General features: G+C 35.9%; 2 protein-coding genes and 2 pseudogenes across 3 annotated transcripts in view; 3 read left to right on the plus strand and 1 right to left on the minus strand.

Annotated features, from left to right (window-relative positions):
- Positions 1-141: 141 nt before the first annotated feature.
- On the plus strand, positions 142-752 carry LOC148586088 (uncharacterized; annotated as a pseudogene).
- A 173-nt stretch (positions 753-925) lies between these two features.
- Positions 926-3,461, plus strand: LOC148586089 (protein FAR1-RELATED SEQUENCE 11 pseudogene; annotated as a pseudogene).
- Positions 3,462-4,458: 997 nt separating this feature from the next.
- Positions 4,459-6,657, plus strand: LOC148586090 (uncharacterized). 2 transcript variants are annotated; one of them, XM_088516116.1, is made up of 4 exons: positions 4,459-4,524; positions 5,168-5,371; positions 6,115-6,219; positions 6,312-6,657. In XM_088516116.1, exons 2-4 carry the CDS (start codon positions 5,327-5,329, stop codon positions 6,417-6,419), a joined length of 258 nt encoding a protein of 85 aa, XP_088372242.1. In that variant the 5' UTR covers positions 4,459-4,524; positions 5,168-5,326; the 3' UTR covers positions 6,420-6,657. The 2 variants fall into 2 exon arrangements, with proteins under 2 accessions (XP_088372242.1, XP_088372243.1); XM_088516117.1 differs by having other exon boundaries at positions 4,467-4,524; positions 5,265-5,371.
- A 768-nt stretch (positions 6,658-7,425) lies between these two features.
- The window catches only part of LOC132180083 (disease resistance protein At4g27190-like), a 31,120-nt gene continuing 18,288 nt past the window's right edge, over positions 7,426-20,257 (minus strand). Inside the window, exon 2 of the mRNA XM_088516114.1 lies at positions 7,426-11,107. Coding sequence (XP_088372240.1) covers positions 8,175-11,105 — 2,931 coding nt within the window. The 5' untranslated portion in view covers positions 11,106-11,107 and the 3' untranslated portion in view covers positions 7,426-8,174. The remainder of the gene's footprint in view (positions 11,108-20,257) is intronic.

Here is a 20,257-nt window from a genome sequence, read left to right on the forward strand (position 1 = left end):
TGGAAGAATGTCAAAGAGATTTACTTGATGCACAATGAGTTATCTAGTTTACCTGAGAATCCAAAGTGCCCCATGCTCTTAGCATTGTTCCTTCAAGGAAACCACAAATTGAGAACGATCCCTCCCTCATTTTTTGATAACATGCCTGCTCTCCAAATCTTGAACTTATCCAGGACTGCCATCAGGTCTTTGCCGGAGTCCATTGTCAGATTAGCCAACCTTAAAAGACTATTTTTAAGTTACTGTCATCGTTTCATGAGGTTGTCACCCAAAGTTGGAGAGCTAAAGCAGCTTGAGGTTCTTGATCTCGAAGGAACAGATATTATGGATTTACCTAAAGAGATTAAGGAGCTAACTAATCTCACATGCTTGGAAGTTTCATTTTGTGCATATCTGAGTAATGTTAGGAGGGCCATGCAATCAGATGTAGTGGTTCCTTGATCCTTGTGGCATAATTTCGGCACTATCCCACTTAGCGGAGTTAAATATGAGTGTGAATCCAGATGACAAACGATGGAGTGCATGTGTGGAAGCTATTGTTACTGAAGTATGTACCTTGCAGAGTTTGAACACTCTTAAATTCTATTTTCCAAGAGTGGAACTTGTGAGGCTCTTTCTATTGAATAGCCCAATGTGGGTGCATCCATCACTGTCAAATTTCATATTTACTGTTGGCCATCATGTCAAGCGCACTATGTCTCGACTCCCTCGCGATGTTGAGTTTGAGTTGGAACGATGGGAGAGATGTTTGAAATACATAAATGGTGTGGCTGTTCCTGAAGAGATTAAAAAGGTACTCCATTATTCAACAGCATTTTTATTGGAAAGGCATGCAACTGTTAAGAAGCTATCAGATTTTGGTATTAGAAATATGAAGCACCTAAAATGTTGTGTTGTGGGGGGATGTAATGAGGTTGAAGTTATTATGGATGCAACAGATGCTCACGAAGAAGATAGTGAAGCAGATGCCCACGAAGAAGATGATGAAGCAGATGCTCACGAAGGAGCTAGTGAAGCAGATGCTCACAAAGGAGATAGTGAAGCAGACGAAGAAGACAATGAACACTACAAGAATCAATTTTTTTTGCAACGGACCATTAGTAACGTGTATATGGTGTTAACACGTTACTAAAGTGTAGTAACGTGTAGATAGTAACGTGTTTGACAGGTGGTGAAATTGGACGTAGCTACTGGAACTTTAGTAACATGCCAGACTCTGACACGTTACCATTTGGTAACATGTCAGGTTCTGACACGAACCAACATTTGTGTCTCAAAGAAGCAATAGCCATGGAAATGCCGATGACTCAACATGCACTTTGCGTATGGATGATTGTGGCGAAGTTTCTATCCTGGTTTAATGCTGTACTGGGAGAACGTTACAATGAGTGGAAGGCTGAGTCGAATGATGATTTTGAACTCCGTTGGAGGGACATGGTAAATTCTTTTGGGTTGCATACTAACAGGCATATAGCCAACTTGTATGGATTACGCATACTTTGGGCATTGCCATTCTTGAGAAGCCATTTCTTTGCGGGAATGACTACAACTGGCCAGTCAAAGTCGATGAATGCCTTCATTCAAAGATTTTTGAGTGCACAGACCCGCCTTGCACATTTTGTAGAACAAGTACGCTATTCTCTTTCGCTATTTGGGTTCAATTTGATTAAGATATTATCATTTAGCTGTGGTTTTTGAGTGTATTATTATGTCATTTCATGATTGCTTACAGTGTGTGCTCAAAACAATGTTCTACATTCTAGTTAGTCTCACGTAAAGATTAGGGATGTTGATAACATTATGAGAATGTTAGCATATGGAGATTCCATAATTGACTATGCTTCTATGTAGGCTTTTATGCATTATATCTGGCCAAGCCCCATTGCACATCCCCTGTTACCTAAGGGATGGTGAAAGTTGAAATGGTTTGAGATTTTCCAGTACACTGGCCTTTTCATGTTCAAAAGGTTCTGGCCCTTTTATCTTTTTTCTAACATTACCTAGTCTAGGAAAAATAGGTAGTACCACAAAAGAAGATGGAAGAGTTATCAATGTTTTTAAGTACTTGTGTATTAGGGTTGCGCCTCTCTGCTCTTTTAATGAGATTGCATTACTTATTAAAAAAAAAAAAAAGAAGTTGGTAAGTAAGCTCTTAAATTTCTCATGGTTTCCTTGTTCTTTTTTCTCCTTGTAGTTAGGTATATTCTCATGTAAGCATTTATTTTTATATTAATGACTAACTTGCAATTAGCAGGCAGCCTATATTTGTTGAAGAAAGAAAACCAATTAAATTAACGAGTGATTTAAACCTAGTCCCCCCTCCGTCCCCCAAATTGTTGAGTATAGGTTCGTCATAAATTTCATTTTATACATTGCCTGGTCCTCGACTTGAAATGTTAGTCATACGAAGACTATTGTATTAAATTAAAACTTTTAACTGTTCTGAGAGCATGAAAAGACTTAAGATGATTAAGATGAAGCACACTGAACTAATTACTGGTAACAGCTTGGCATGCTGTAGAAATTTCTTGATTAGTTTTACTATTGGAAAGTTGGTTTTAGCATTTGATCTCCATGCTTTGGAAATTTTTTGCCCTTTTTGATGGGGCTATTGGATATCAGTATGCATTGAATTTAGAACTTGATTCTGGTTCAACAGATTGATGAAAATCCTGTCTCAACTGTCTAGATAATTATAATTGTTTGTTGGAGAAGCCTTTCCCTCCTTATTTATAGATTAATTGGTTGGGATTAACGCTTAGTTGAGTTGAGCAGTAGTTTTTCCTGTTATTAATGTAAATTTGCACTAGCAGGTAGCAGTTGCTGTGGATTTTAAAGATCAAGCTGGAGAACAACAAACAATGCAACAGAATCTCCAAAATATTTGCCTGAAAACTGGGGCCCCCATGGAATCCCATGCTGCCTTGATGCTCACTCCTTTTGCCTTCTCTAAGCTACAAGAACAACTTGTTCTGGCTGCCCACTATGCATCTTTTCAGATGGATGATGATTTTCTTGTGAGACACCACATGAAAGTTGAGGGAGGTCGTAAAGTGTATTGGGATCCTCGGGATGGCATCATAAGTTGCAGCTGCCGTCACTTTGAGTTCTCTGGAATTCTCTGTCGGCATGCCCTTCGAGTTCTTTCAACAGGGAATTGCTTTCAAATCCCAGATAGGTATCTACCCATCCGTTGGCGCCGGATCAGCACACCCTCTGCAAAGCTCCTTCAGAGTGCTCCAAGTGATCATGCAGATAGAATTCAGTTTTTGCAAAGTATGGTATCATCCCTGGTGACAGAATCTGCCAAGTCCAAGGAGAGGCTAGATATTGCTATGGAGCAAGTTTCCATCCTTCTATCTCGTATAAGAGAGCAGCCAGTTTCATTACAAGGCATGAGAGATGTTTCCTCTATTCATAGGCATGAGGTATTGACTCAAGACAATACCATAAATAGTTAGCAGAGTCTTGAATTCTCATTGAATGGAGGGACCCCAATATATTGGGTAAAGAAAGCAAGTCTAGGAGATTTGTAAAGCAAGCTAAGGATACGAGAAAATTGTATTCGCAGAGGCAACGGTTTGTTTGGAAGCAAGTGAAGGATTGAGTTGAAAATAGTTCTTTCCTTTCTTAAAGTGCCAACATTAATTTGTTTAGTTTTCTTCTTCTTGTTGTCTTTAAGGTAGGTTGTGGCTAACTTTTCCATTATTTGTAACTTGAGGGGAAAAGAAAGAAAAATTTAATAACAGAATTAATCTTCATGTGCTTAACAACACATGATGTATTTATATCTAAATTAATCTTCTTTAAGGTGACGGCAATGAATCTATTATTACATAAGGTGGATTCAAATGACGTAATGCAAGAAAAAAGAAAATGGTAATTAATTGCTTACGCGTTCAATTTTGATTATTAACAATGGCCAGAAGTAAGTATTTTTGTAATTCTCTTTATGTTCATAGGTTAATCCTTTTTCAAAATCTTACAATCGTTTGAATTATGTAATTTTGATTCTTGATATAGCTAGATATATGTGAATATGTGTTTATGAGTTTGTATGTATGCATATGTGTAATATATATACTATAAGACAAACATACGGATTTGTGATTAGATTGTTTAAGATTTGAGTTAATTTATCTAATTAAATTAAATATTACATAATTAACTAATAATTAATATAAATTTATGAAAAAAGTTAAATAATCACGACATTTACTTTATATATACAATGAATAAGTTAACCGAGTAGTCGTAAACAAGCTTGAATTCGTTAAAAAAAATAAATGTAATTTAGCTTGATCTCAACTTAAACATTCAATACTCTGCTAAATAACAATCCTAGCGACAATGCTTTTGAGGGTTAAAAAGTATTGATTAACATTATATTAAAAAAACAAAAAACAAAAAACAAAAAAAACAAAACGGTGAGTTGTAGTCTCTACCGGCGTGTTGTCCTGGTTCTATCTAGTTGAGGAGCAGGAAGAGGAAGAGCCCTAAGCAACGGAACCTACCAACTAAACGGTGCGTTTCGATCCTATCTTATCTGTGGTCTTCGTTCTTCTTATTCTTTGGGTACCGAGCAGCCATTTTATTGGATGCGATTACTGTGGAATCTTTGTTCAATTACACGTACAAACGCGTTTGTTGATTGAGACAATCGCGTGTCGCCTTCTTTTCATCTAGGCTTTTGTTCAATTCATGCAAATTTTGTTTTTTGTTTTTGTTTTTGATGCATACATATATTTACATGCTGTCAAATATGTGATTAATTATATATTATTTGATTTTGTTTTTTTCAATTTGATTTTTTGGTTTCATTTTTTTTTTTTTTTTAATCTGTGTTTTGCTTATATTTGTGCGTGTTTGTTCTTATTGCGTTTTGATGAATGATGGAGCTTTGCATTTCTTGATTCATGTATTTCTAGATTTTCTATTGTTGCTTATGGGTATATTTGTTTCCTTGTATTGTTAATTTGCATATATTTGTGTATTCTTTCTGGTTTTTGATCAGTGATGGAGCTTTCCGTTTCTTGATTTGTGTGGATTTTTGATTGTTGCTTTTAGGGGTAAATTTGTTTCTTTCTATTGTCAAATATTGTTATGTGAAAAAATGAAAGATCTTTAATTTTTAATTTTTTGATCCCTATTGCTTTAATTTGCTTAGGAACCAATTGGAGGCACAATCTCAGATTCATGCTTTGTCTTTCATTTGGGAAAATTGCATTTTTAGGGTAAAACATTGTTGGTGGTGGTTGTTGCAGGTTGCTACAGCTTGAAGCGATTTTGTTAGAAAAAATAGAAAAGAAATAAGAAAGAAAGGAAAATGCATCCTCCTTTAACACTACACAAGCACCCGATGTGCGCTGAAGTGAGTCCATCTTCATCTTCTAGCTTTATTCATGATTTACTATCCACAATTTTCTTAGGCTTATAAATCTCTTGTTTTTATTTTGTGGAGGCTAACTTTAAATGGATAGCTTTTCGAGTGAAGTATGTGTTGTGGAGTGAGATCATACAAATGTGAGTCAAGTTTGAGATAGATTTTTAATCCAAGAGTTAATGAAGGAAGCACGTCGGGTGACTTCAGCTCGGAAGGGAATGGTTCGCCAATAGGATTTATTTCCTTGAAGGGCTCGGCTTTGGACCGAACTTTCCATTAACGACTATAGCTACACGCTTGACCTGCCCGTAGGGCGAAAAACACTTGTACTAAACTGACAAAAATGAAATTTTGATAGGATATATTTATTAATTTTCTTGGTTATTATTATGAGATACATGGTCCTAGGATTTTGAGCCAAATCCGAGTAGTTGGGATATGTCTAGATTGAGTTGCAATAAGTAAGAGGAAAGGTGATTTTGGCATGGTAACCCTCCTATCATCTATGAGCAAGAGAAGTTAGAATAGTTTTATGGCAATCAATGTAAAGTGAACTGTGTTTTGCTTCACAAACTATAAATGTCCATGTCATAATTTTGATTCTTATGTCCAGTTCATTGGAAGCATTTCATTCTTTTTTTTCTTTTTCTTTTTTTCTTCAAATCAAATGTTGGAAGATGGTGAATAAGTGGATAGATGTTGGTATGATTGTTCTATCTGATTTTGTGCAGATTATTGAGGAGTTCCAGAAGTGTCATATAGACCATCCCATTGGGAAATTCTTTGGTGAATGTACAGATCTCAAAATAAAGCTTGATCGTTGTTTCAGAGAGGAGGTGAGTTTTCGTTATATGGGTCTTGGTTTTTCTCTGGTTGGGATCTTTATTTTATTATTCCCATAACAAGATCTTCAATTTTTTTTTGACAGAAAGCTCTGAAGCGGAAAGCAAACTTTGAGCAGAGTAAGAAATTGAAGGAAAGACTACAAGCTTTTAGGAAAGAAACTGCTGAAGAGAACAACCTTGTGCAAAGTTAATGGGGAAATTTGAGATCAACATCGATCTTCATGGTAAACAGAAGTTTGACGATTACTCCAAGAACCGTTGCTGCTACAAATAACATAAAGAAACTGTTGTTGTAGGAAACATGATCGTTGCTACCACAGATTGAACACTTGACATTTTGTTGCACATGATGTTTTCATGGTGCTTATTTGTTCCGTTGAATATCACATTAGAATTTCCTATTTAAACTATTCACTTTTTTGTTGCTGCAGAGGGATATTTGATAATTATGCATGAAATGTTTTTTATCCAGTTCTGGCTTTGCAACAAGATTGTCACGTAATAACATTTCATTGATACATTCCTCGGTAAACATAAACAAATATATACATATCTTAAAAGGTACATCAACATCAATTTTGGGGACATAAAGAGAATATGAGGTGACATTTAGTATTACTGGACAAATTAAACTCGACGTGAGCTAAAAGTAGGTAGAATGTCACGCCCCAAATCCCAAAATGACGTGATAACATCTGTCACTGCAACAAACTCTAATAACATCTGAAAATTGAAACAATACAACCAAAGCAACTAAAAATTCATCAACACAATGTCGAAAGTTCACATATTATTGGTATCCAAATACCATAAAAAACCAAACCTGAAGTAAAATAATAACAAGACCACAGGATGAAAGACCACAAATAACAATTCCAACAAATTCTAAAATCCCCAGTGAAACGGAACGTCTCCAAGAACAACAATTTAAGTAAATCAAAAACATAAACATGTCCACTGCTCCATATACTAAAATACTGAGACAACTTAGGAAATTCTCACAAACACGAACCAAAAGACTTCAAATCCTCCAAGGCTCCTGATCTTCTATATCATCTGAAAAATATTAATAAGATTTAATGAGTCACCTTATCAAATAGAATTGGTTAATCCAAGTGTGAGATAGTAATTAAATAGGTATAACAACATTAGAAGTTTACTTCATAATTTCAAAACAATTATAAAACACTTTTCTGTACATTACTTACAATTCGCAGTGAGTATCAAAGAATGCTTTATGGCCATACTTCTAACAGAAAATTTTATTGTATATTGTGTTGCTGAATTTGATTAGAACAAGAAAATAAACTTCAATTAGCAGAGGCTATAATCTAACTATTGTTTCAATTAAAGCCAGACCATTTGGTTACTAAAAAGGAAAGAAAATTTGGATTCTCCTTAATGATATGCCATACAAACATAATAACAAGCCACATTTATCGAATCAACATAGCCTTCATCTTAGATTTTAGAATGGAAGCAAGAGGGTAATTTTTCTGCACACCTAAAACTTCAAACAACATACATTTAAACCATAATATCTATGACAAATCAAGCAAGATGAAAATGTAATGGAAAAAAAAAGGTAGTCCTAAGCCAAACAAGATTCGGGCTTTCCCAAGTAGCATATTGAAATTGAAAGTACTTGAAAAGGTAGGTGTGGCTATACAAAGCTCATTTAATTTAAGCTAAATTGCTGTCTTAACTAGGGTACGGAAACATACAAAAATTTATCATTAAATATTTGGGACAACTATGAGCGCCAATGATCAAAGATTGTGACAATCATGAAAACTCACAAATTCAGGTTTCAAACACAATCACACATGTCAAGATAATAGGCATGTAATACACCTTGAAAGAAAATAACATGAGGACCTTCAATGACATTCCTACCACCAACTTACACACATGAAGGGCTGTCGAGAAGGATAAAATGAAAACCACTAGTTGAAGCTGCATATAGATCGTAGTCTTTCTTCAATGGCTTCTTGTTGCCATTTCAATGCATTCCACCATGATCGTTGGACTTCAATACATTCCAAATTGATTGCATTCTCGTTGCTGAAGGGCAATTTTGTCAATAATGGGCACATAGATATTGCAATCTTCTTCAAAGATGACCACTTTATTGAGTCATTAATCCAAATGCTTCTTACTTTTGGAAGATCAAGAAGTACTAGTGTCTTCAAACTTGGAAGCACATCAGGTTCCAACCCCTTGTTTTCAGACTCCATAATTATTTCTTCGATTTCATGACACTCTTCAACTTTTAAGTTTTGAAGTTTAGAGAGTTGAGCAATCATGCTGTTGGAGAAGATCTTCTTTAAACTCAGACATTTGCATAAAATCAGAGTTTCTAGTCGTGCTAGGCTTCCAGCATGAACAGGTCCTTCCCAAATGCTTGCTAATTTTGGGACATTATATATGTACATCACTTTTAAGAGTTCCAATGCACTTTCTTGTAAACTACTTAAGTGTAAACTATCAACAATAGTTTCAATTTCTTTGCATCCGTTAATCAAGCAAACATACATATTTTTGATCCTCTTAATACCAAAGCCTGATAGCGATGAAGCTCCCTTGTGGTTGATCAATTCAAAAGCGTGAGCGTTTGCAAAAACCTCTAAAATTGCAGAAGGTAGATCTTCACCATTTACAAACTTCAAACACCTCCTAATTTGATATTTAGAATAGTCAAGAATTTGATATTTGGTTGAGTCATAGTGACCAACAGAAAATTGGAATGTGGAATGGGTATCCTTCCATGAAGGACTGGTTGAGATAAAATCCTGCAGACAGTCCACGTTAGGAAAACAAATTGAAAGTGAAGTCAAACATTTTAAGGTAGCCACCTCCTTAATAATGGCTGTCACAACCTCCTCCCATCCTTGATGTGGTGGATCTACATCAATGCTTAGCTCTTCCAATGAAGAAAGTTCTGAAAAAAAATTTCGACCAAACTCCACACCCCTTGACAATGACATACGTAAACACTTCAACTGATTCAAACATCCAATTTGAATTGGTAAATAATTAATCCTAGTATTTCGAATGTCAAGTACCTCAAGAGGCATAGACTCTTCAATATTAAATGGGAGTTCCATCAACTTGTCACAAGCATTTAGATAGAGTGCTTTGAGACACTTGAAGCAAATCGATATAGATGATGGTAATGATGTAATTCCAGTGCCCTGCAAGTCTAAGACTCGTAGATTTTGCATGAGTTCAAAGAATGATTCAGGAATTAATGTTAAATCCCGATTTCTTTGTAGTAACAATGTTGAAAGATTTTTGCAATTTGGCCTTTCTGGTAAAAGGTAGAATTCATTATCCATCAAAGAGATTCGATTTGCATGTTGCCATGCATGTTGCCATTCTACCTCATCGGGGGGTTGTTGCTGCTCCTGAGGACTTCTGACCAAAACTTTAAAATTATTGATTCCAGAATAAATTTGAAAGGCCATATTCCGCAGCACTTTGTTCACCCTTACATAATTCATACTGTCAGTCCTCTCTAGCAAAGACACACTAATAAGGTAATTCAGTATTGTATGCCCGCTATCACGTGCAACTCTAAAGTTAACTGCATCATCAATAAAACCTTCAGCTCTCCAACATTCCAACAAATAATCTATATATATTTCAAAGTCTTCAGGATATAGTGTACTGTACAGAAAACAAAACTTTTTTTTCTCACAATCTAAAGCTTCATAACATGACTTTAACAAATCAATCAGGTCATCCATGCCTTTGAATTTGATATTGGGCCATCTCAGCAAACTTTTATGTCCATCGCGCCACAACTCCAATCTATCCTTCATTCGGAAGATTTTTGCCACCCTGTCTATCAAGAGCGGCCAACCAGCACAGTAACGAGCAATTAACTTGGCTATTGGTTCAACATCTGGAAGATTCATATTTTCACCCACTATTTCTTTAAACATTTTATATGCATCATTTTCAGACAAACATTTCAACTCAATTTCCTCAATAGTTTCCATAACAAGGAAACTGTCACGATATCTAGTCGCAAATACTACTTTGCTATCTTTGTCATTGTCATGGATTCCTATCGCATGTAGATCAGGAATGTTCTGAACTTCATCAAAAAGAAGGAGATACCTTTGGCATTCCAACTCCTTAGATATTCGACTAGCAATTGCATCAGTGTCAGTGATGCCTTCCACATCCAATTTTAGCCTTTGTGCAATAGCATCTTGCAACATTTTTATGCTCCGATTCTTTACCTCTACAAAAATGACAATCTCAAACATTTTAGCAATATCTTGATTATCATTTAAGCTCTTCATTAGGGTTGTTTTCCCGATTCCAGGTATTCCCCAAAGTCCAATCCTTTTTATATCCTTGTCTCTTAGGAGGTCCAATGCTTTTTCGATAGCCCAGTGAAATGATGGCTGGCCTTCTGTTTTGCGTGCATGCATAGTTCTCACAGGCTCTGGCGATTTCTCCACTAGTACTCCTGCCTCAATATTTAACTCTAGCTGAAGATTCCGCACTTCCTCGCACTTATTGACCATCCTTCTGCTAAGTTTTGAGCGTGGATACAGGGTGATGAGGGTATTCTTTCCTTCTACTTCCTTGTACTTGGCTTCTAGTTCTGCCACATCTTCTTCGATCTTCCTGACCCTAGAAAGCAAATGTTCGTATTTTTTAGTGAGCTCCTTTGTCTTGTGTTTGTTTGCTTTAGCCACTATATCATTCCTCTGAGCAATCAGCGTGCCTTTTTCCACTATTAACCTGTTATAGTTGCTTTCCAGATTATTCGCATGTTTAATTATGCGAATTAAGGGTCTAAAAATGCTTTTCGCATCTTTATACAACTCACCTGTAGGAACTGCAACTTCCACGTCCATATCTGTGTTAGAACAAGAAAGAGTTTAAAACATTGACAAAAAATTCAAAACAGAAAGAAAATAAAGAATAAGTTCACAATTTATATCAATAAAGATTAATTTGGTACGATCAAGCACATGCATTTCAAGTCGAGTCGTTTTTTATATCAATAAAAATTAGGTATTAATTCTTAAGTCAAAATGAATCGTGGCGAATTACACTGAAAATATCAGGAAAATCTTCACAATTATCAACTTTCTTTAATGTAGCCATCAGGGAAAACTGCACATGGCGTCCACCAATTTGTCATGATCACTACAAGCAAATTTCTCAAGCCTATTCATCTAAACTCCCCTAGTAGACCCTTCTTTCAACTCCTTCGCTACTGCATTTTCATTTACAGATTTTCAATCTAACTCCTCAGCCATGAAAAACTATTAGAAAACCAAAACCATCACACAGTCTCACTGGAAGCCGGCTTCTTTGCACTCTATACTGCCTACAAAACTTTCTTCTTGAAGCTACAAATACATATAAGACAGAACACTTAAAATTATGGTTTAACCCTTCAACTTCTCAGGTCAGCCCCTAGCTAAAACAAAACAAGGTGACCCTAAGATTCCTCCAATTTCTTCTCAAACAGCCGGTTTATGTCTTCCTTCGATTTTTACAATATACTTAAACTTGTAGCATAAACCAGTTATTTTTCACCCAAGCACTCCAATTGGAATATAAATTTTCAAATTACCCACAATTTGATGTTGAAGCGACTCAATTAGAGTTTTAAACCCTTAATTAGGGAATTTAAGATATATATATATATGTGTGTGTGTGTGTGTGGTTTTGTTGGTGTTTCTTTAATAAAAATACAAATAGTACAATATACCTCATTCTGCTGAGATAGTAGTTACAAAATATTTGGCCGCTACGTACTAAACCCTATTGTCTTGTAATTTATTTGTCCATTATCTTTTGACTTGATCTCTTTATAACGGTGTCTTGCAACTCTTGAGATGTGTACATATGTAGAATATATTATATAGTATATATGTGAGATATATGGGGAGATTTATTTACTCTTATACATGTTACTTTGAAGGCAAAAGAAATAGTCGAAACCCTCTTAGAAGTGCCTTAAAATTATAACATTTGCCGTGAAGTAGGGCTAGCAAAACGGGTTAGCATGTTGGGTTAGTGTCAACCTGGTTGACCTGACACATTTATATTGTTAAACACCATATCCCAGCCCCAATGGTGTTAAAATATATCAAGCTCTCAAGAGATCAAGCGTAGGTCTAGTGCGCTCGAGTGCAGTTCCAAAGAAGAAAGTCGAGAATCAAGTCCGGCTGCGCTCAAGTGCAGGCTTGAGGCGATCGAGTGCAAATAGGCGCACAAGCCAAATCCTGCAGATCAAATCCTCTTAAGCGTGCAAGAATCTTACTCATCAAGACAAAGATCCCGTGGCTGTCAAGTAGTCTATTGATTGTATATCTCCAGCTATTGAAGAATCCAAAGATATGCAATCAATATATTCTCACTAAGGAAAGTGTATCATGTGTATAGAATCTTCCATGTAATCACTATAATTATAATTTACTTTTGCCTAGAATAGTTGATTCTTTCCTTCTTCACTGATCATGTAAACAGAATATATATACTCCCCTTGTACCATTGTTATGATTATCGAATACAAGAGAGTAATTCTTTGCTCAAGTTCAATTGCTTTCAAATTGTTTTATGGTATCATAGCTTTAAAAAGAAATACTCTTTCGATCCTGCAACAATGGCCAGATCTCCCGCTTCATCTTCTTCAACCTCATCATCTCTCATTCCCACTCTCACCTCTGCTTAAGCAGCACCTTTAAACACCACCTTCACCTTACCTAGCATCTCTTAGCAAATCTCCACCAAACTTGATGGACCTGCAGATTATCTCAATCGGGTCCAACACTTCACACCAATTCTCAAGGCTCACGAGCTCATAGGCTTCATTGATGGCAGTGAGCCATGCCCTCCAAAATTTCTCATAGATGAAACTGGTAATACAACTGAAGTGGTTAATCCAGATTACTCACTATGGCACAAGAAGGACCAATGTCTCTTTAGTTGGTTTAATACCACCATGTCTGATCGAATACTGTCTTCTCTCTATGGCCTCAACACTGCCAAGCAGGTTTGGCAAACTCTAGCCTCAAGGTATGCTTCTCATTCCAAGGCTAGAATCACCTATCTTAAGCGCCAACTGCAAACCCTCAATCAGGGTTCCAAATCTTGTTCAGAATTCCTCGGAGAAATCAAATCCTGTGCTCATTTACTTGCTGCAGCAGGTCAATCCGTTGTAGAAGAGGACCTCATCTCCTATGTCCTTGGAGGCCTCAACCCTTCCTACACCACCTTTATTACCCTCTTCAACTTCTCCACCAGGACAACCGTTATGTCCTTTGAAGATTTTCAAGCAGAACTACTAAATCATGAGGTTCTACTTGGTTATCATCAATAGTCACAGCAACCACCCTCTACTGAGTCAGGCAACTTTGCCCTATATTCTTAGAAACCAAAGTCCTCAATAGAGAACTTTCAAAGAGGCAAACCTGCAGCCTATCACAAAAGTGCCTATAATTCTGCTCCTCTTAGAAACTACTAAAGCAATGGCTACCAATCCAATTTCAGGAGGTCTGGTGTTACGGACCTCCATAACGAGGAATGAATAATTAACAAGAACGATAGATTTGTGGTAGGATAATTCGAGGAATCCTAGGCCTCCTAATTTTAGGGTAGTTCAAGGAACCCTAAACCTCCTAAAACAACTATTAGAGTTGAATATTAAACTTCTCATATATTTTTTTTTTTTTTTTTTTTTGACATGTCCACACATATATTTTATTGATTACTCTTAAGTTTATATAGACTATCACATGACAAAAATAGAAATACATATAAATGGAAAATATAATTCTAATGGGAGACAAATCCCATATTTCCTACTAGAGATATTGCTTTATGAGTGTTGAAATATTTTCAAAATAAATATATATATAGATATTATTTTGTGTCTTGGGAATGTTTTAAATGGAAGGTTTTAAAGAGCATTGAATGAAAGTTATCCCACATTGGAAAGAGTGAAAATTTTGTTGGCATTTATAAGTTCCAACAAATTTAAGCTGTTAAATGATCTATGTGCTAGGGTACACCCTAATACATGTTACCGTACGGTGCGAAGCACCGGATGCACACGCACGCGCGTGGCGTGGGCTGTAGGGCGCTAGTGGCGCCTTGATGGTGCACTTGGCACTTAGCGCGAAGCATCGGAGCTCGGAGCGATCAGATCATGACCATTCATTTTTGGACGGTCAAGATCGTTCGATCTAGAGGTTTGATCTAAACCCTAGGATGCTTCTTAAGTAGATCCAATGCTTAGATCTACTGGATTGTTGATCTAACGATTGAGATTAAATAATTATTTAATCTAACGGTCAGATTTAAGTGCCAATTGGATTAACAATTTACAGCAGTTTATATTTCGAAATTCAAAACAGCAGTTTTATTTCGAAATTCAAAACAACAGTTTTATCTTCGAAATTCAAAATAGCAGTTTTATTTTGAAATTCGAAATTATCTGATAATAGATAATTATCTATGACAATTCAATTCTCTTTAATACCCTTGTTTGAATTTTAAAAATAAGCATTATCCTTTTATTTTTTGTCTCTGATTAGAATAGAAAGTCTAAGGGTATTTTCGGGTTTTAATTTCGTTTGTGCATAACGCAGTTAAAAACACAGAGGTTTCTGGGCTCCATTGTATCCTGGAGAAAAATTTGCTGTAAACCCTGTTGCATACCAATTCTGGTGGGGGCAAATATTTTCTTAAGGAAAGTGACGTTGTAACACACCTTAGGAGCATTTTCGTTTTCTGTATTTTTCCCTATTTGTTTAACAATCTTAAGAAAATATTTGTGCTTCAATGGCACCACAATCTCTGAAAGAACTTGCTGTTGATTTCACCAAACTCGACCGCTTTGATGGAACATCATTCAAGAGGTGGCAGAAGAAGATGCATTTCCTCCTTGCTGGAATTAGGGTGGCTTACGTGCTAACAACTCCGAAGCCAGTAGCACGTGAGAACGAGACGATTGCTGAGACTCGAGCAAGGATGAAGTGGGAGCAGGATGACTACATCTGCAAAGGCCACATCTGCAACGCTATGGTGGATTCTCTGTTCGACATCTACCAAAGCAAATCGACTGCCAAAGATGTCTGGGATGCACTTGAGGCTAAGTATCTTTTAGAAGATGCTACAAGTAAGAAGTTTTTGGCTTCTAAATTCATGAATTATAGAATGATAGATGATAGGCCTATTGTTGAACAATTTAATGAGATTCTGCATATTTTGAGTCAATTTAATCAGCATAACATGAAGATGGATGAGGAAATTGCTGTCTCATCCATCATTGACAAACTTCCTTCTTCCTGGAAAGATCAAAAGAAAATTTTGAAACATAAAAAGGAAGAAATAACTATTGATCAGTTAGGCCAGCATTTTCAGATTGAGGAAGAACTGAAGAAAAAAGACAATGAAGAACAAGGATTTCTGTCCTCGAAAGTGCATATGGTGGAGGAAGGATCTTCTTCTAAGAAACCCTTTCAGAAGAAAAAGCCTTTTCAGAAGAAGAGGACGAATTTTCAGAACCAGAACCAAAATCATGAAAAGAAAGCGAAATTTGCTTGCTATCATTGCGGCAAACCAGGCCACTTCAAGAAGGATTGTCGTTTTCTGAAGAGGAAACAGCAAGCTTCTGACTCGAAAGAGTTTGTGGCCATGATATCCGAGATCTTCATGCTCGAAGAAGATGGTTCATGGTGGATCGACTCATGTGCTTCAAAACATGTTTGCATGGAGAGGAGTCTATTCAAAACCTTTGAAGCAGTGGAGGATGGCTATGTTTTCTTTATGGGAAATTCCACCACTGCTGTTGTGAAAGGCAAAGGAACAGTGAATCTGGAATTCACTTCTGGGAATGTTCTTACTCTTACTGATGTGTATTATGTTCCTGATATTAGGAAGAACCTCGTGTCTGGGGGTCTTCTTAATAAATTCGGATTTAAGTGTGTCTTTGAGTCAGATCAGTTTGTGCTGACCAAAGGGGGTGTTTTTGTTGGGAAAGGGTATTTATTTCAGAACATGTTTAAACTTAATTTGGTTAATAAAGTTGTGAATTCTGCTTTTATGATTGACTCTGTTTCATTGTGGCATAATAGATTAGGACATGTTAATATTAGAAAATTGCATGATATGTCTGTTTTAAATTTGATTCCTCATTCTGTAAATGATATGGTTGATAAATGTAGAATCTGTTTGAAAACAAAGATTATCAGAAAATCTTTTCCAAAAATTGATAGATCTTCTACATTATTACAACTTGTGCATAGTGATGTTTGTGACATGCATAGCAATCCTACAAGAAGGGGTAAAAAATATTTTGTAACCTTCATTGATGATTTTTCAAAATTCTGCTATGTTTATCTTCTTTTTTTCAAAAGATGAAGTTCTGGAAAATTTTAAAGTTTACAAAACAGAAGTGGAAAATCAATGTGATGTCAGAATTAAATGCCTTAGATCTGATAGAGGAGGAGAATTTCATTTTCCTTCCTATTGTGAATCTGTAGGCATTATTCATGAAACATCCATTGCTTATACCCCACAACAAAATGGAGTTGCTGAAAGAAAAAACAGAACTTTAGTTGAAATGGTAAACGCCTTGCTTTGTAATTCTGGGCTTAATAAAAGTTTTTGGGGTGAAGCGTTATTTACAGCGTGTTATATATTAAATAGAGTGCCACAAAAGAAATCCAAGGTTACCCCATATGAATTATGGAAGAAAAGAAAACCCAATCTTAATTATTTTAAGGTGTGGGGTTGTAGGGCTATTGTCAGATTACCTGAACCAAAAATCAGGAAATTAGGACAAAAAGCCATTGAATGTATTTTCTTGGGTTATGCTCAACATAGCAAGGGTTATAGGTTCTTAGTTGTTGAACCTAATAATTCTGTTGAGGTAAATACTGTTATAGAATCCAGAGATGCAGAATTTTATGAAAATAGGTTCACATCAATTCCATCTATAAATGATAAGATGGTGGAACCCATTAGAAATAACAATGAATCTGGTGAGCCAAGTGAACCTTCTGAAATAAGGAGGAGTAAAAGAATGAGAAAAGAAAAATCTTTTGGACCAGATTTTATTGTATATTTGGTTGAAGGATCTAGAGATTCATCTTGTAAACAAAAGATGATCTCACCTAATATAGATTCAGATCCTTTGACATATGAAGAGGCTATGAAGTCTCAAGATTCTGCATTTTGGAAAGAAGCGATAAATGATGAAATGGATTCTATAATGGGAAATCACACGTGGATACTAGTAGATCTACCCCCTGGTTCCATACCTATTGGTTGTAAATGGATTTTTAAAAGGAAATTAAAGGTAGATGGAACTATAGAAAAATTCAAAGCAAGGTTAGTAGCTAAAGGTTTTAAACAAAAAGAAGGTTTGGATTATTTTGATACTTATGCTCCTGTTGCTAGGATTGCTACCATTAGAACTTTGATTGCATTAGCATCCATTTATAATTTCGAAATTCATCAAATGGATGTTAAAACTGTGTTTTTAAATGGTGAGCTTGAAGAGGAGATTTATATGCACCAACCTGAGGGATTTGTTATGCCTAATCATGAACGAAAAGTTTGTAAATTAATTAAATCCCTCTATGGTCTTAAACAAGCTCTCAAACAGTGGCATGAAAAATTTGATAAAGCTGTGGTTGCAAATGGATTTAAAATCCATAATTCTGACAAGTGCGTATATAGCAAGTTTCATAAAAATCAAGGAGTCATTATATGTTTATATGTTGATGACATGTTGATTTTTGGAACTGATTTTGAAAGCATTGAAAATACTAAGAATTTCTTGTCTTCCAGCTTTGACATGAAAGACTTGGGTGTTGCTGATGTAATTCTTGGTATTAGAATTGTTAGAAATGAGAATGGATTAATTCTTAATCAGTCTCATTATATTGAAAAAGTTCTTAAAAGGTTTAATCAATTTGATTGCAAACCTGTGTCTACACCTTTTGATGCTAGCATGAAATTATATCCTAATACTGGTAGAGTTGTAGATCAATTGGAATATGCTAGAGTTATTGGTTGTTTGATGTATGCAATGACATGCACTAGACCTGACATTGCATATGCAGTGGGTAAAATGAGTAGATATACTAGTAATCCTAGTCATATTCATTGGATTGCTATACACAGGATTCTTAAATATTTAAAAAAGACCATGGATAATGGTATTTTCTACAGCGGATATCCTACAGTATTGGAAGGATATACAGATGCTAGTTGGATCACAGATAATGATGATCACAAATCAACCAGTGGGTGGATTTTCACCCTTGGTGGAGGAGCTATCTCCTGGGGTTCTAAGAAACCGACCCTTATTACAGACTCTACCATGGCGACTGAGTTTGTGGCATTGGCTTCTTGTAGCAAAGAAGCTGAATGGTTGAGGAATTTGTTAATGGAAATTCCTGTATGGCCTAAACCTGTGTCTCCAGTGTCTTTACATTGTGATAGTCAAGCTACTCTGTCACGGGCTTATAGTCAAATCTATAATGGCAAATCAAGACATATTGGTTTACGGCATGGTTATGTAAGACAATTACTCACTGATGGAGTAATTACCATTGATTTTGTGAGATCTGTTCAAAATTTGGCAGATCCATTGACTAAAGGACTTGCAAGGGATTTGGTGTGGAAAACATCAAAAGGGATGGGATTAATACCATTAAATCACCAATAGTGGAAACTCAACTCAACACTTGAAATTTCAAGATCTTGAGTTCAATAAGCTAAAGTACACTATATGTTGTGATTGCAAGCACCACATTTTATATTAGTTTTTAAAACTAATAAAACATCCCAAGGTAAGGGTGCTTGGAATCTGTAATGTTATAATAGAGGTTGTGTTATGCACTTAATAGGCTTATAACATAGTTTTGTTGAAGTGTATTTGTTACAGGGCACTTATGATGAGCTTACCTATATGAGTGTCGGAGGTGGTGCCGCCTTCTATGAGACTAGGATTGTCTCTAGAGCGCTCATGAAACCGGGATATAGACACAAGGCCAATCCACGTGTCGGCTTAAAAGAAAATACCTAAAGAGAAGAGAAAGCATGTGTGAGGTATGTCCGGTTACTCAAATAGGATAGCTGGTTCAAAGTTTTATCTACCATGTTATTCTGATTAGCTTTGACATACTATCACTAAGTGAAGGTTCAAGTCCTCAAGACACCTTCATTTATGCATGATTTTTCCTATTCTACTCGAGTTGTTTTGATTTTGAAAATGGTGGGGGATTGTTGAAATATTTTCAAAATAAATATATATATAGATATTATTTTGTGTCTTGGGAATGTTTTAAATGGAAGGTTTTAAAGAGCATTGAATGAAAGTTATACCACATTGGAAAGAGTGAAAATTTTGTTGGCATTTATAAGTTCCAACAAATTTAAGCTGTTAAATGATCTATGCTAGGGTACACCCTAATACATGTTACCGTACGGTGCGAAGCACCGGACGCACATGCACGCGCGCGCGCGTGGCGTGGGCTGTAGGGCGCTAGTGGCGCCTTGATGGCGCACTTGGCACTTAGCGCGAAGCATCGGAGCTCGGAGCGATCAGATCATGACCATTCATTTTTGGACGGTCAAGATCGTTCGATCTAGAGGTTTGATCTAAACCGTAGGATGCTTCTTAAGTAGATCCAATGCTTAGATCTACTGGATTGTTGATCTAACGATTGAGATTAAATAATTATTTAATCTAACGGTCAGATTTAAGTGCCAATTGGATTAACAGTTTACAGCAGTTTATATTTCGAAATTCAAAACAGCAGTTTTATTTCGAAATTCAAAACAACAGTTTTATCTTCGAAATTCAAAATAGCAGTTTTATTTTGAAATTCGAAATTATCTGATAATAGATAATTATCTATGACAATTCAATTCTCTTTAATACCCTTGTTTGAATTTTAAAAATAAGCATTATCCTTTTATTTTTTGTCTCTGATTAGAATAGAAAGTCTAAGGGTATTTTCGGGTTTTAATTTCG

The sequence above is a fragment of the Corylus avellana genome, chromosome 4 (genome assembly GCF_965113065.1).
Source record: "Corylus avellana chromosome 4, dhCorAvel1.hap1.2, whole genome shotgun sequence".
Classification (NCBI taxonomy): Eukaryota; Viridiplantae; Streptophyta; class Magnoliopsida; order Fagales; family Betulaceae; genus Corylus; species Corylus avellana.